Here is a 17,837-nt window from a genome sequence, read left to right as displayed (position 1 = left end):
AGAAAAACTTAGTACACGTAATTTATATAATTTAGATTTAAGTTTATGAACAAAAATTTAATGTTCGGATACAAATTGATGAACAAAAAGTAATTGTCTGGATATAAAATAGTTGGACAAAATATATATTTGAACAATTTATTTTTATTCATCAGTCTATGTCGGAACATTTGTCTTTTGTTTAAAAGTTCATATTCGAACAAAACAATTGGTATTTACTAAGATTTCTTATGGTGAGTGAATAGAATTTCTCTAATTAAATAGGTCTAATTACCAAATTGTCCATTAACACTTCAAAATTTACAATAGTGCACACCATACCTCTCTAATTTTTTTTGTTCCTGCGTGTATATTTATTAGAATAATAAATAAAGGAGCACCAAATTATGAGCCAATGAACACATTTTCCATTTGTTTGTACAACACCTTAATTGAGTTAGGTATATCAGTAAACCAACTACAGTACTAAACGGGGCAGTTTTGTGCATTAATCAATCATTTTTCCAACCTTGCAAAACCTCCTCGAGTGGAGATGTACTCTTTTTTTTTCTTTTTTCTTTTTTTCCCTCTCCTATAAATAGCAAAACCAGTATTCATCAAATTGTGCTCAAAGTACTATCAACATGGCAAAGCTCAATGGCACCCCCACCAACTTCCTCCCCAACTCCCACATTGAAGCTGCCCAGTCTGTGACACCAACCAAGGCAACTGATCCAAGACTGTCACGCCAAGTGGCTGTCACAGACTCTGCCTCCTCAGCCATTTTCCGGAAGCGATTCTGAGCCATTCTGTACTACAAGAAGGCCTTGAGTGAGGAGTCAGGGTGGTTGTTGGTGGGGTGGATGAAGTTGTCGCTCGGGAAGGCTTTGGAGGAGCAACCTATCCTTGCTGGGAGGCTCCGGAGAGGGGAAGGAGGCAAAGGGGAATTGGAGATTGTGTCAAATGATAGTGGTGTCAGAATGATTGAAGCACGGATCTCCACAACCTTGGAAGAGTTTCTTGATTTGAAGGAGAGGGAAGATGCAGAGGCTGAGCTTGTGTTTTGGAATGATGATGATCAAAATCCTCAGTTTTCTCCATTGTTCTATATCCAGGTAAGTGATAGTAACACTTGTACTATAGTCTTTATTAAGCAAACTTTGTAATATATATATTTTTTTGATAATCGAGAACGCATGCTTATGGACCCATCCTAAAATGAAAAATTCAAGGTTCAAAGACTACCCCTAAGCAAGTGAACCAGACAAACGGCAAGGGAATCGAACCCTTGTCAATAAGCTGGTCACCATGCCCATATACCCACTTATAGCCATCTTACGCTCTATTTAGTTGAGAGATTTAAGAATAGATTTCGAAAGATAAAGAAAAAAGGTTTGTGAAATTAGGTAAAATGTAAATATGCTTTATTTATATTTCACCTTCCTTTTTTCTTTTCCTTTCTAAATCTTTTTCCAAATCCTCAATTAAACACAGCATTACTGTTCTGTGAATTGAAACCATATGATTCTTGCATTTTCCTTTTAATGCGACCAAGAAGTGTTTTTTGAGTTTTTTTTTTTTTTTTTTGTCAGGTGACTAACTTCCAGTGTGGAGGATACTCAATTGGGATTAGCTGCAGCCTTGTACTAGCAGATCCTTTGGCCATCATAAGCTTTCTAAGGAGATGGGTCGACATTCACAACCATATGGTCTCTGAAGCTGATGAGGCCAAACCACCTCTCTTCTACCTCCCTAATTTCAAACCAAATGGCACTTTTCTCACCAACCCAATTGGCTCAAACCAGACCAAACACCGCGGCAAAATTATGATCTTCAAATCTTCCACCATCAAAGATTTGAATTTGAATGATGAGGCACGCAAGGCACTCGCATTGCAGTGTGTCGAGGAGGCAGAGAGCAAGTTTGGTGTCAAAATGGCTTCAGATTTATCTTTGTTTGTGAAAGAACTCTCAGAGGAGGTCATAAAGGTAGAGAAATTTGCAAGAGAAGGGCTTCTGCAGAAGCCAAAGGGGTGTGGGAGTGGACTCAGTTGTGCAAATTGGGAAGATTTAGGGGCTAGTGAAGTAAATTTCTTTGAAGGGAACAGGCCTGTTTGTGTTTCTTGTTGGATTAATTCTGTCCCTGGTGAAGGATTTGTGATCCTAATTCCATCTGTTGATGAGAGTGTCTCTGAAATGAACATCGTTGTCACAGTTCCTAGTGAGACAGAGATGTAACCACCCCTTTACTTGGATGATCCATAGACCTTTTGGTTTTAGATTTCTTTCTAGTTTCAGCGTGTGGTATTAAGAATTCTTGTACCAGTGAATGATCAGTGTGGCGGTCTAAGGGTCTTGTACCTTATTAAGAGGTCAGGATCTCGATTCTTTCCACCACTTGTAGAACATTTCATGTGTAATTGTTGAGTTTATTATATGTTTGTGGTAATAAGATGTTGGATTTTCTTATATAGTTAAATGCTTAGTCAAACTTAAATCTCAAAACATTTTATGTTTGTGGTAATATATTGTTGGATTTTCTTACATAGTTAAGGTGTCATTTGGGAATTGATTTTTTTAATGATTTTTTGACATTTTATAAAAAAAAAAGGCGTCCAAAATATTAGAGATAATGACTTGACTTTTTGTAGTGATTTTTTTGATAAAAAGTTACATTCCCAAGCGAGACCTAAATGTTTAGTTAAATGCAAATCCAGGGCCGGCCCTGGGCATAGGCCCACTAGGCCATGGCTTAGGACCCCTCAAAATAGACAAAAAAAAAAGGGCCTCCTCCTATTATAATTTAGTGTAATATATTAGGTATGTTTTGAGTCAAAAAAAAATTAAAGAAAACCCAAATTAACTTAAAATAAATTGATCCATTAAAAAATTAAAAGGCTCATTCAAAATTAAAAGGGCTCATTCTCTCTCCCTATCTAATTCTTAACCCTAACTCTTAAAGAGTATTAAATCTTTCTTGGCTAAAGGATGTGAACCCTTTGGGCATCTAAACTTTTCAACTTTCTGAAAAGGGGTTATGGATGCTGGTTAATGGTGCTTTAATGACCAGCCATAAAAGCTTAAGGCTCTTCCTCTCTCCCCTATATATGTATAGATTGAGACCCTCTTGTCAAGTCTCAATATAGAAATTTTTACTTCGATTTTACAAGTCAGTTTGCCAGAAAGTTCCTACAGTGAGAGAGTGATATAGATTCTGCGAACAAGACTCAGGAGAGTGATATTGCCATTGAGACGGTGAATGTTGAAGGGGGTGGAACCCTAGAGACTGGAGCCGTGGGAGATTTGGTTAAGAAAGCTTCTATTTCTCAAGAAGTTGGAGCTGCCTCTACTTTTCCTCCCCTAGATGGCCTGGACAAGATTATGGACACTGCTCCTGAGGTTCCTTCCGTTGATAAAAGCTAAAGTTTTCTTTAGAATGATTCGAAGTTTCTGCTTTTTCTGACTTTCTTTTGTTATCAAGTTTCTGATGTACTGCGGCTCGGTCCCCTTGACGAGTTGTCTCCTTATACTTGCCAAGACAATTTTCCTCTCTTCTTTTTTTTGTTATTGTTGTTTGTTAGGCCAGCTGTGCCTTTGTTGGATGATGGAATTTTCCTTTCGATTTTGCAATCTGATGTTTTCTTATTTCCATGTCTGAATGCTATCTGTACTGCTTGCCCCCGGCCGAGCACTATTGGGACTTCGGGACCGAACAGATGCTTGGTCTAGTTAACGAATATGTTGCATAGCTGTGCCTGGTTTTGTAATGAAAAGAAGAAGGTCTTACTTAGGTCCATGTTGATTCTAAAAAACAATTGTTTGCCCCCACCTGGAGCTAAATAAGATCAGTATTGAAGACTGTGTTCTTTAGGCTGAGCTGCTTAAGTCTGTTGCAACTTTGATAGCATAAGTGCATTTGAATGGGGTAAAGGTATAAAGAGGTGTCTTACTCAAGTCCAGGTTGGTTTGAAAAGAAAACAATTGTTTGCCCCCACTTGGAGTTGAGTAAGACTAGTGCTGGAAGTTTGCCCCTGATAGAGTTTAGCCAAGTCTGTTCCAACTCTGTTTGTACGCAGCAATACTGAAGTGTCGATGTGATAATACTTAAGATATTCTGTAGGCTCAGAGATGTTTACTTAAGACATGTTAGTGCGGTTTCCACCAAGCAATTCCACTTGGCATGTTTAACTGCTAACTAAAATTTAATTCCGTTCAGTCATTCTGAAACTTAATCTGCTTGGGTTAAGACCAAAGCTGAGTTCGTTTGATACACATCAAAGCTAATTCCGTTTGCTAAGCACCAAAGCTAATTCCGTTTGATAAACATCAAAGCTAATTTCGTTTGGTAAGCACCAAAGCTAATTCCATTAGGTAAGCACCAAAGCTAATTCCGTTTGATAAACATCGAAGCTAATTTCATTTGATAAACATCAAAGCTAATTCCGTTTGGTAAGCACCAAAGCTAATTCTGTTGATAAACATCGAAGCTAATTACAAAAATTTGATAAATTTAAAAGAAGTGAGGAGGCATTTGCATTGGTCAAAAGATAAAATGTCTTTACATCCTGATAGAGAAGTTGGGGTTTAATTCTATTGATAGTATTTCTTGAGATTTGCTACATTCTAGGGCCGAGGTATGGCTCTGTGTCACGACCCAAACCCGCCCCTATGGGTTTAGCACCGTAACCGGCTAGTAATCCGAGATTACCGAAGGCCTGCTTAACAGTAAGACAGTAAAACAGAGAACAGGGGCCTGGCGGAAGCCAATACAGTAAATAAACAATGTCCAATGAGCTGTGACAGTATGTATGCCAAAAAGACTTTTCATATATACAAATACACAGTGCAAAACAGTATGTACAACATTTATAATCATTCAGATCAGGGACCTAATCCCTATTAAACAGTACAGTAACAGTCTATACAGTTCTACACAGTTACTACAAAACAGATGGGGGAAATTCAAACACCCCTAAGCCATAACTTGAGAGGTTCGGAACCTCGCAGTGAGGCATAGTGGTTGGCTTGACAAAACTGGAGCTTACCCCGACGCTTTTAGTCGCGGTCTGTTGCCTGTACACCTACATATATATATGAGTAGTGAGCTAAAGCCCAGTGAATAACACAATGCGTAAAGAGGTTAAGAATGAATGTCCTTATAGTAGTTAAAACAGTTCATTAAATCAGTATTTTAGTCGTTCAGTCAGTACAGTCATATGTGGTACATCCATTAGCATAACAGTACAGTAAACAGTAGGTCTTGAAAGACCGAACAGTCAATGATGGCCATCAATCAGTAAACAGTAGTGGTTCCAACAAGGGAACCGACAGAGATCTCTGTAACAGTAACAGTAACAGTCAGTAACAGTAGTTGTCAAGGATGCCACAATACAGTTCAGAATAGAGGACATACATTCATTCTATTAACAGTATTAATTCAGAAACAGTACAGTTCAATTGTTCAGAAGATAATCATTTTTGAACATATCTTTACACAGTTGTTACTCACAGAGTTCTGGGCTACAGTAAAGCTAGAGCGCGTCTCCAGTCGCCAACCCTACACAGTTTACTGGACGAACACACACTAAGCTACACAGTTGGGAAAAATAATAACTTAATCCCTAATTTGCCTCGATGTGGTTCTACATCTATATCCTCATTAAGATGCCTTAAACTAGGCCTAAGAATGTCTAGGATGAAATGAGGATGCAAAGATGCACTTTAAAAGTATTTTCAGAATTTTCAAAAAACAGGGGTCCCGCTCGAGCGTAGGTTAATCCGCTCGAGCGGACATGCAGACAAAGGTTTCCGCTCAAGCTCAGACTCAACCGCTCGAGCTTACCTCAAAACAGTCAAAAGTGCTGGATAGGTGAAATTCACGCTCGATTGGGCGCTCGACACCCGCTCAAGCGTAAAACACAAGGTCCCGCTCGAGCGTAAATTACCCCGCTCGAGCTGACTCAAAAACAGAACAAAATGCTGGGAGCACGATTTCCACGCTCGAGCGCCAGTCACCCCGCTCGAGCGTGAGTTCAAAATCTGGAATTCCCAGATTTGAACCTCAAGCTCAAATTCAACTTTCAAAGCAATAAATTCGATCCTCTTGGGCTCATTTCCTGGAAAAAATTTGCAAATACATAGTACAACATGGTTCAAAGCTCAATTTGTAAAATCAAAGCCCAAGGGAAGATCAATTAAACTCCTTTTCAAACCAAATTTCAAGAACATAATCCAAGCATGACATGCATGAGTTAAAACCACTTCAAAGCTTCAATGCTAGCTCCAATGAGCCAATTCTTTTCAAAACAAGATGAAATCATGGACTTAAACATAATATGAACATGCATGTAACACTTTGCCATGAAAACAACTTAAAATGCAACAATACAAACATGCATGCATGAAATGAGCTTCAATTCAACATGCTAGAACAAAATCATGACTTAGCTCTTCAACATGACATGAACCATGCAAGAATCAACTTAAAGACACAATTAAGAGGATAAAATTCATGCCTAGGTTCCTTAAATACAAGTCTAGAAGCTCAAGTAGGCAAATCTCCTACAATTTCTTCCAATTTCTAAGCAAATCAACAAGTTGAACTCAAACTCTCACTTCCTCTCACTCTTGGTCGGTTATGGCTCAAGGAAATGAGCTGAAGAAATGTTTTGAAGGCTCAAATATGTTATAATAAGGGCCCACTCACAATGGCATTTCCTTAAATAAAGCAACTTGTTTTGTTTAGCTTATTTTAATCTAATTTAATCATACTAAATCCCATTTCAGATAAATACATCATTAAATCACATAAATTCTACTGATCATGAAACACTAATCAATTTCTGGTTCTGCCGTCGATAAGGCCTTCAATTTGCAATTTAAACATAAAAACATAAATAGATAATCAAACAGTCAAACAGATAGAAATGCAATTCAAACAGATATATTCAATCAATTAGTTTCAGATTTCAGTCGGTCAGTTCAGTATTTCAATCAGTTCAATTACCAATCATAATCAGTCTCAGTTTAGCAGTAATCAGTAATCGATCAGTGATGAAGGTTGTTACAGTCTCCCCTCCTTAAAAAAAGTTTAGTCCTCTAAACTCGAGTTACCTTTGTTTTGGAAGAAAACAGGATTCAGTGGAAACAGTTCAGGATATCTTTTAGCCATGTCATCTTCCCTTTCCCAAGGGGCATACACGTCACCATGGTTTTGTCAGTCGACTTTCACTAACGGGATCTCTTTGTTTCTCAACTTCTTTATCCGTCTGTTTACAATCTAAATAGGCCGTTCCTCGTAAGTGTAGTCATCACTCAGCACTACACGAGTAGCCTCTATCACATGGAAAGGATCCCGGAGGTAGTCCCTCAACATAGAAATGTGGAAGACGTTGTGCATATGCTCCATTTCAGGAGGAAGTGCTACTTGATACGCCACCGGATTGATTTTCTCAATAATCTCATACGGTCCGACATATCTCGGAGCTAGCTTGCCTTTGACTCCAAAACGAGTCTGGCCTTTCATCGGTGTCACTTTCACAAAAACGTGATCACCTACTTCATATGCTCTGTCTCGTCTTCTGACATCTGCATAACTTTTATGCCTGCTCTGTGCAGTTTTCAGTCTCTATTGTATCAGTTTCACTTTCTCAGTCGTTTTATATACAATCTCGGGCCCAAGCAAAGGCCCATCTCCAACTTCTGCCTAACAAATCGGAGACCTACATTTTCTGCCATACAATGCCTCGAAAGGCGCCATACCAATACTTGAATGATAACTGTTGTTGTAGGCGAATTCGGCTAAGGGCAAATGGCTTTCCCAGTTTCCCAGAAAATCAAGGACACACATTCTCAGTAAATCCTCCAGAGTTTGGATGGTCCTTTTTGACTGGTCATCTGTCTGAGGATGATAGGCACTACTCAGCCTCAGTTCAGTACCCAATGCAGTCTGTAAGCTTTGCCAAAATCTCGATGTAAACTTCGAATCCCTGTCAAAAACAATAGACACAGGCACTCCACAATTTCATCAATATAAAGTATAGCCAATTTGTCCGCATTATAAATTGTCTTAACAGATAGGAAGTGAGCAGATTTAGTCAGTCTATCAGCAATAACCCAAATTGAGTCCATACCTTTACTGGAGCGAGGCAATCCCACAATAAAATCCATGGTGATATGTTCCCATTTCCACTCCGGTATAGGTAAGGGTTGCAGTAAGCCTGCGGGTCGTTGATGTTCGGCTTTGACTTGTTGGCAATGAAGACATTTCGATACAAAATTAGCAATTTCTTTCTTCATTCCCGGCCACCAAAAATTTAGTTTCAAATCTTGGTACATTTTCGTGTTCCTTGGATGGATAGACAGTTTTGAATTGTGGCCTTCTTGCAGAACTCTTCTTTTCAGTTCAGTATCATTCGGTACACACAGTCTTTCTTGAAATTTCAGTACATTATTTTCAAATTTGAAACCCGGTCTTGGTTTAGTTTCCCTTTCTTCGATGATCTTCTTCAAGAAGTCATCCAGTTGCTGTGTCTCTTTAATCTCTTCAATCAGTGCTGGTTGAGCAGAAATAGCAGCTAAGATTCCACCTTGTTATCGCAAAACAATTTCAATTTCAGATTTTTCAAGGTCACAAAGCAATTCTTTCTGCCCGGTGAGCAAATAGGCTAAGTTTCCAATCGATTTCTGGCTCAGTGCATCGGCAACGGTAACGGTGTTGGTTTTTCCCGGATGGTACAAGATCTGTAGGTCATAGTCTTTAATCAGTTCTAGCCATCTCCGCTGTCTCATGTTTAGTTCTTTCTGTATGAAGAAATATTTCAAACTCTTGTGGTCGGTATATACTTCACATGTCGCCCCATACAGATAGTGACGCCAGATTTTCAGTGCAAATACTACTGCAGGAAGTTCCAGATCATGGGTCGGGTAGTTCTTTTCGTGCGGTCTCAGTTGCCGGGAAGCATAAGCAATAACTCTCTCATTATGCATTAAAACACATCCCAAACCCTTATGAGAAGCATCACTAAATACAGTAAAACCATCTGTACCTGAAGGTAGGGTAAGAATCGGTGCAGTTACAAGTCGAGTTTTCAACTCTTGGAATGCTGATTCCCTTTGGTCAGTCCAATCAAATGATATCCCCTTCTGAGTTAACTGAGTCAACGGTAAGGCAATTTTGGAGAAATCTTTGACAAATCTTCTGTAATACTCGGCTAGTCCCAAAAAGCTTCGGACTTCTGTCACATTTGTTGGTCTAGGCCAGTTTACTACAACTTCAATTTTCTGCAGATCAACAGAAATTCCATCTTTGCTAATAACATGCCCCAAAAAAATAACATGATCAAGCCAAAATTCGCATTTAGACAGTTTAGCATAAGGTTTCTGTTCTCTTAGGGTCTGTAGGGCAAGTCTCAGATGATGTTCATGTTCTTCTATACTTTTAGAGTAAATCAGTATGTCATCAATGAATACTACAATAAAGTCATCAAGGTATGGTTTAAAGATTCTGCTCATGAGGTCCATAAATGCAACAGGTGCATTGGTAACTCCGAAAGGCATAACTAAAAATTCGTAATGTCCATACCTCGTTCGAAAAGCAGTTTTGTCAATGTCTTCTGGTTTAACTTTCAACTGATGGTATCCTGATCTGAGGTCGATCTTAGAGAACACTTGAGCACCCTGTAACTGATCAAATAAGTCATCAATACGTGGCAATGGGTATTTATTTTTCATAGTTACCTTGTTCAGTTCACGGTAGTCAATACACAGTCTCAGTGAGCCGTCTTTCATTTCACAAACAAAATAGGTGCGCCCCATGGTGAGGTACTAGGCCTGATGAACTTTTTGTTTAACAGTTCTTGCAGTTGCACTTTCAATTCTTTCAGTTCAGTTGGAGCCATTTGGTAAGGAGCTTTAGATACTGGTTGTGTTCTCGGAATCACATCAACGGTAAATTCAATCTCTCTGTCAATCAAATCCCTTGGAAGATTATCTGGAAAAACATCTGGGAATTCTCTGACTATAGGAATACTGTTCACGTTAGAATTATCATCAATAGATACAGTCAATACAGAACATAGATACCCTTTACACCCCTTTCTAATCAATTTAACAGCTTTCACAGATGAAATCAAATACGGAGGAGGTACTACTCCAGCCCCATTAAACACAAATTCGGGTAAACCAGGTGGACGGAAAACTACTTGTTTCATTACACAGTCTATAGTAGCATGATATTTCGTTAACCAGTCCATTTCCAATATTACGTCAAAATGATCAATGTTCAGTGGCAGTAAATCAATAAACAAATGTGCATCTCCAACAATAATTTCACAAGCAGGGTACATATATGCACAAGTCATGGATCCCCCAACTGGTGAAGATACAGCTAACAGATAATTCATGGGTTCTAATGGTCTATTCAGTTTTCGCGAAAAAGCATGCGACACATATGAATGCGTAGACCCCGAATCAATCAGTACATAAGCATTTTGAGTACAAATAGAGAGAATACCTGACACAACGGTCTCGGTATTCTGCACGTCTCCCGGTACTAGGGCGAACACTCGGCCCTGCCTCATGGGCTTTTTCCCGGTAGCTTTGGGGTTCGATTTTGGTGCAACAGTTGATGCTGCCACGCTTGGTGCAGCTTTACTATTGGCTTATGGAGCAGAGGGGCAGTCTTTCACCATGTGGCCCACCTTGCCACACTTGTAACAGGCTCCAGATATTTTGTAACAGACCCCTTTGTGCTTCTTGCCACACTCAGAACAGGGTGGTATGAAAGCACTCCCTTGGCTGGGGCTAGTTGTTGACCCCGTATTCTGTTTCTTGTTCAATGGTTATGCTTGCCTTTCTTGAATTTAAAACCCTGCCTTTTACCACGCCATTCAGACGCTGGTGTCTCAGTTCTCAGTGCCTCGATGTTCGATTCAGCCATCAATGCTCGGTCAAGAACATTTACATAATTCGGTAATTTCAGAACATTTATTCTGTCCAGTATTACAACATTAAGGCCGCCTTCAAACTTTCTGGCCTTCTTATAATCAGTGTCCACCATGTGTGGTGCATAACGGGCAAGTTCAGTAAATTTTGTCTCATATTCAGCAACGGACATTGTGCCCTGCCTCAACTGTTCAAATTTAGTTACCTTTCTGTCCCTAACACACTGAGGGAAATACTTTTCGAAGAAGGCTCCTTTGAATTGAGCCCAAGTCATTACAATGTTATCATCGCGGATAAGCATCCACCACCTTCTAGCCTCTTCTTGCAAGGTAAAGGTGACCAACAGTACTTTATGTGCTTCAAAGCACGAAAAAACCTCAAACAATTTTTCAGTCTCAATGACCCATGCTTCAGCTTTTAACGGTTCAAGGCCTCCCAAAAAAGACGGCAGTTTCATTTTACTGAACTTTTGGGTAAGAGCAATTATGTCCCCATCATTAACATTCACATTCTGTTCCGGCTGTACCGAAGAAGGAGGTGGGGGCCGTTGGTTCTGTTGTTGCTCTAGTCTTTCAGCTATTAATTCCATCATTCTTTCCAGTCTTGCCATTCTTGCCTCAGAGGATGAGGATTCAGATTCATTTGCAGTTCTTGTATTATCCATTTCACTATAAGCAGTTAAAGCAATTTTAAACATAAGCAGTTGTATACTTAAACAGTTTATCACATTAGTATATATTCAGTCATGTCTTAGCCACACACACTTTTCATGCTCATGTAATGCCCTAATTGCTTTTCTAGGACATCCTATAGCTCATTTGGACACGTGTGTGCAGTATAACTCGTGGTAAGTATCGCTCTGATACCACTCTGTCACGACCCAAACCCGCCCCTATGGGTTTAGCACCGTAACCGACCAGTAATCCGAGATTACCGAAGGCCGGCTTAACAGTAATGCAGTAAAACAGAGTACAGGGGCATGGCGGAAGCCAAAACAGTAAATAGCCAATGTCCAATGAGCCGTGACAGTCTGTATGCCAAAAAGACTTTCCATACATATATGCAGTTGGTGACAAAACAGTATGTACACTGTATACAATCATTCAGAACAGGGACTTAGTCCCTATTAAACAGTACAGTACAGTCTATACAGTTCTACGCAGTTACTACAAAACAAATGGGGGAAATTCAAACACCCCTAAGCCAAAGCTTGACAGGCGCGGAACCTCGTAGTGAGGCACAGTGGTTGGCTTGACAAAACTAGAGTTACCCCGGCGCTTCTAGCCACAGTCTGGTGTCTGTACACCTACATATATATATATATATATATATATATAAGCAGTGAGCTAAAGCCTAGTGAGTAACAACTGTGTAAAGATATGTTAAAAAATGATTATCTTCTGAATAATTGAACTGTACTGTTTTTGAATTGATACTGTTAATAGAATGAATGTATGTCCTCTATTCTGAACTGTATTGTGGCATCCTTAGCAACTACTGTTACTGATTGTTACTGTTACAGAGATCTCTGTATGTTCCCTTGTTGGAACCACTACTGTTTACTGATTGATGGCCATCATTGACTGTTCGGTCTTTCAAGACCTACTGTTTACTGTACTGTTATGCTAATGGATGTACCACATATGACTGTACTGACTGAACGATTGAAATACTGATTTAATGAACTGTTTTCACTACTGTAAGGATATTCATTCTTAACCTCTTTACGCATTGTGTTATTCATTGGGCTTTAGCTCACTACTTATATATATATATATATATATGTAGGTGTACAGGCACCAGACCGTGGCTAGAAGCGCCGGGGTAATTCCAGTCTTGTCAAGCCAACCACTGTGCCTCACTATGAGGTTCCGAGCCTGTCAAGCTTTGGCTTAGGGGGGTTTGAAATTCCCCCATCTGTTTTGTAGTAACTGCGTAGAACTGTATAGACTGTACTGTACTGTTTAATAGGGACTAAGTCCCTGTTCTGAATGATAGTATACAATGTACATACTGTTTTGTCACCGACTGCATATATGTATGGAAAGTCTTTTTGGCATAGAGACTGTCACGGCTTATTGGACATTGGCTATTTACTGTTTTGGCTTCCGCCATGGCCCTGTACTCTGTTTTACTGTATTACTGTTAAGCAGGCCTTCGGTAATCTCGGATTACTGACCGGTTACGGTGCTAAACCCATAGGGGCGGGTTTGGGTCGTGACAGTCTGTAAACAATGTCCAATGAGCTGTGACAATCTGTATGCCAAAAAAAATTTTCATATATACAAATACACAGTGCAGAACAGTATGTACAACATTTATAATCATTCAGATCCGGGACCTAATCCCTATTAAACAGTACAGTAACAGTCTATACAGTTCTACGTAGTTACTACAAAACAGATGGGAGAAATTCAAACACCCCTAAGCCATAGCTTGACAGGCTCGGAACCTCGCAGTGAGGCACAGTGGTTGGCTTGACAAAACTGGAGCTTACCCCGACGCTTCTAGTCGCGGTTTGGTGCCTGTACACCTACATATATATATATATATATATATGAGTAGTGAGCTAAAGCCCAGTGAATAACACAATGCGTAAAGAGGTTAAGAATGAATGTCCTTACAGTAGTGAAAACAGTTCATTAAATCAGTATTTCAGTCGTTCAGTCAGTACAGTCATATGTGGTACATCCATTAGCATAACAGTACAGTAAACAGTAGGTCTTGAAAGACTGAACAGTCAATGATGACCATCAATCAGTAAACAGTAGTGGTTCCAACAAGGGAACCGACAGAGATCTCTGTAATAGTAACAGTAACAGTCAGTAACAGTAGTTGCTAAGGATGCCACAATACAGTTCAGAATAGAGGACATACATTCATTCTATTAACAGTATCAATTCAGAAGCAGTACAGTTCAATTGTTCAGAAGATAATCATTTTTGAACATATCTTTACACAGTTGTTACTCACAGAGTTCTGGGCTACAGTAAAGCTAGAGCGCATCTCCAGTCGCCAACCCTACACAGTTTACAGGACGAACACACACTAAGCTACACAGTTGGGAAAAATAATAACTTAATCCCTAATTTGCCTCGGTGTGGTTCTACATCTATATCCTCATTAAGATGCCTTAAACTAGGCCTAAGAATGTCTAGGATGAAATGAGGATGCAAAGATGCACTTTAAAAGTATTTTCAGAATTTTCAAAAAACAGGGGTCCCGCTCGAGCGTAGGTTAATCCGCTCGAGCGGACATGCAGACAAAGGTTTCCGCTCAAGCTCAGACTCAACCGCTCGAGCTTACCTCAAAACAGTCAAAAGTGCTGGATAGGTGAAATTCACGCTCGATTGGGCGCTCGACACCCGCTCAAGCGTAAAACACAAGGTCCCGCTCGAGCGTAAATTACCCCGCTCGAGCTGACTCAAAAACAGAACAAAATGCTGGGAGCACGATTTCCACGCTCGAGCGCCAGTCACCCTGCTCGAGCGTGAGTTCAAAATCTGGAATTCCCAGATTTGAACCTCAAGCTCAAATTCAACTTTCAAAGCAATAAATTCGATCCTCTTGGGCTCATTTCCTGGAAAACATTTGCAAATACATAGTATAACATGGTTCAAAGCTCAATTTGTAAAATCAAAGCCCAAGGGAAGATCAATTAAACTCATTTTCAAACCAAATTTCAAGAACATAATCCAAGCATGACATGCATGAGTTAAAACCACTTCAAAGCTTCAATGCTAGCTCCAATGAGCCAATTCTTTTCAAAACAAGATGAAATCATGGACTTAAACATAATATGAACATGCATGTAACACTTTGCCATGAAAACAACTTAAAATGCAACAACACAAACATGCATGCATGAAATGAGCTTCAATTCAACATACTAGAACAAAATCATGACTTAGCTCTTCAACATGACATGAACCATGCAAGAATCAACTTAAAGACACAATTAAGAGGATAAAATTCATACCTAGGTTCCTTAAATACAAGTCTAGAAGCTCAAGTAGGCAAATCTCCTACAATTTCTTCCAATTTCCAAGCAAATCAACAAGTTGAACTCAAACTCTCACTTCCTCTCACTCTTGGTCGGTTATGGCTCAAGGAAATGAGCTGAAGAAATGTTTTGAAGGCTCAAATATGTTATAATAAGGGCCCACTCACAATGGCATTTCCTTAAATAAAGCAACTTGTTTAGTTTAGCTTATTTTAATCTAATTTAATCATACTAAATCCCATTTCAGATAAATACATCATTAAATCACATAAATTCTACTGATCATGAAACACTAATCAATTTCTGGTTCGGCCACCGATAAGGCCTTCAATTTGCAGTTTAAACATAAACAGATAATCAAACAGTCAAACAGATAGAAATGCAATTCAAATAGATATATTCAATCAATCAGTTTCAGATTTCAGTTAGTCAGTTCAGTGTTTCAATCAATTCAATTACCAATTATAATCAGTCTCAGTTTAGCAGTAATCAGTAATCGATCAGTGATCAGTGATAAGGGTTGTTACAGTCTCCCCTCCTTAAAAAGAGTTCAGTCCTTTAAACTCGAGTTACATTTGTTTTGGAAGAAAACAGGATTCAGTGGAAACAGTTCAGGATATCTTTTAGCCATGTCATCTTCCCTTTCCTAAGTGGCATACACGCCACCATTGTTTTGCCAGTCGACTTTCACTAACGGGATCTCTTTGTTTCTCAACTTCTTGATCCGTCTGTTTACAATCTGAATAGGCCGTTCCTCGTAAGTGTAGTCATCAATCGGCACTACACGAGTAGCCTCTATCACATGGAAAGGATCCCGGAGGTAGTCCCTCAACATAGAAATGTGGAAGACGTTGTGCATATGCACCATTTCAGGAGGAAGCGCTACTTGATATGCTACCGGATTGATTTTCTCAATAATCTCATACGGTCCGACATATCTCGATGCTAGCTTGCCTTTGACTCCAAAACGAGTCTGGCCTTTCATCGGTGTCACATTCACAAAAATATGATCACCCACTTCATATTCTCTGTCTCGTGATGATCAAAATCTAGAATTCCTAGATTTGAACCTCAAGCTCAAATTCAACTTTCAAAGCAATAAATTCGATCCTCTTGGGCTCATTTCCTGGAAAACATTTGCAAATGCATAGTATAACATGGTTCAAAGCTTAATTTGTAAAATCAAAGCCCAAGGCAAGATCAATTAAACTCATTTTCAAACCAAATTTCAAGAACATAATCCAAGCATGACATGCATGAGTTAAAACCACTTCAAAGCTTCAATGCTAGCTCCAATGAGCCAATTCTTTTCAAAACAAGATGAAATCATGGACTTAAACATAATATGAACATACATGTAACACTTTGCCATGAAAACAATACCTAATGCAGTCTGTAAGCTTTGCCAAAATCTCGATGTAAACTTCGAATCCCTGTCAGAAACAATGGACACAGGCACTCCATGCAGTCTAACAATTTCATCAATATAGAGTATAGCCAATTTGTCCGCATTATAAATTGTCTTAACAGGTAGGAAGTGAGATGATTTAGTCAGTCTATCAACAATAACCCAAATTGAGTCCATACCTTTTCTGGAGCGAGGCAATCCCACAATAAAATCCATGGTGATATGTTCTCATTTCCACTCCGGTATAGGTAAGGGTCGCAGTAAGCCTGCGGGTCGTTGATGTTCGGCTTTGACTTGTTGGCAATGAAGACATTTCGATACAAAATCAGCAATTTCTTTCTTCATTCCCGGCCACTAGAAATTTAGTTTCAAATCTTGGTACATTTTCGTGTTCCCTGGATGGATAGACTGTTTTGAATTATGGCCTTCTTGCAGAACTCTTCTTTTTAGTTCAGTATCATTCGGTACACACAGTCTTTCTTGAAATTTCAGTACATTATTTTCAAATTTGAAACCCGGTCTTGGTTTAGTTTCCCTTTCTTCGATGATCTTCTTCAAGAAGTCATCTAGTTGTTGTTTCTCTTTAATCTCTTCAATCAGTGTTGGTTGAGTAGAAATAGCAGCTAAGGCTCCATCTTGTTCTCGCAAAACGATTTCAATTTCAGATTTTTCAAGGTCACAAAGCAATTCCTTCTGCCCGGTAAGCAAACAGGCTAAATTTCCAATCGATTTCCGACTTAGTGCATCGGCAACGGTGTTGGCTTTTTCTGGATGGTACAAAATCTGTAGGTCATAGTCTTTAATTAGTTATAGCCATCTCCGCTGTCTCATGTTCAGTTCTTTCTGTGTGAAGAAATATTTCAAACTCTTGTGGTCAGTATATAGTTCACATGTCGCCCCATACAGGTAGTGACGCCAGATTTTCAGTGCAAATACTACTGCAGCAAGTTCCATATCATGGGTAAGGTAGTTCTTTTCGTGCGGTCTCAGTTGTCAGGAAGCATAAGCAATAACTTTCCCATTCTGCATTAAAACACATCCCAGGCCCTTATGAGAAGCATCACTAAATACAGTAAAACCATCCGTACCTGAAGGTAGGGTAAGAATCGGTGCAATTACAAGTTGAGTTTTCAACTCTTGGAATGTTGATTCCCTTTGGTCAGTCCAATCAAATGATATCCCCTTCTGAGTTAACTGAGTCAACGGTAAGGCAATTTTGGAGAAATCTTTGACAAATCTTCTGTAATACTCGGCTAGTCCCAAAAAGCTTCGGACTTCTGTCACATTTGTTGGTCTAGGCCAGTTTACTACAGCTTCAATTTTCTGCAGATCAACAGAAATTCCATCTTTGCTAATAAAATGCCCCCAAAACATATCATGATCAAGCCAAAATTCGCATTTAGACAGTTTAGCATAAGGTTTCTGTTCTCTTAGGGTCTGTAGGGCAAGTCTCAGATGATGTTCATGTTCTTCTATACTTTTGGAGTAAATCAGTATGTCATCA

General features: G+C 39.3%; 2 protein-coding genes across 2 annotated transcripts in view; both read left to right on the top strand.

The window, feature by feature from the left end:
- The window catches only part of LOC114284843 (2-oxoglutarate-dependent dioxygenase 21, chloroplastic), a 79,844-nt gene that overhangs the window by 18,755 nt on the left and 43,252 nt on the right, over positions 1-17,837 (top strand). The gene's annotated exons all lie outside the window — the stretch shown is intronic.
- Positions 524-2,524, top strand: LOC114284842 (protein ECERIFERUM 26-like). Its single transcript, XM_028227788.2, has 2 exons — positions 524-1,094; positions 1,572-2,524. The coding sequence occupies exons 1-2, from the start codon at positions 843-845 to the stop codon at positions 2,214-2,216; spliced, it is 897 nt and encodes a 298-aa protein (XP_028083589.2). The 5' UTR covers positions 524-842; the 3' UTR covers positions 2,217-2,524.

The sequence above is a fragment of the Camellia sinensis genome, chromosome 13, assembly GCF_055761805.1.
Source record: "Camellia sinensis isolate YWXY chromosome 13, ASM5576180v1, whole genome shotgun sequence".
Lineage (NCBI taxonomy): Eukaryota > Viridiplantae > Streptophyta > Magnoliopsida > Ericales > Theaceae > Camellia > Camellia sinensis.
Note: the sequence above shows the minus strand (reverse complement) of the source record. Positions and strands in the feature narration are given on the sequence as shown.

What these genes read in the sequence shown, in the direction of transcription:
- LOC114284842 (XM_028227788.2), top strand. Translation starts at nt 843, where the DNA reads ATGAAGTTGTCGCTCGGGAAGGCTTTGGAGGAGCAACCTATCCTTGCT. An exon ending in CTCCATTGTTCTATATCCAG is followed by an intron (nt 1,095 to 1,571) that starts GTAAGTGATAGT and finishes TTTTTTTGTCAG; the next exon opens with GTGACTAACTTCCAGTGTGG.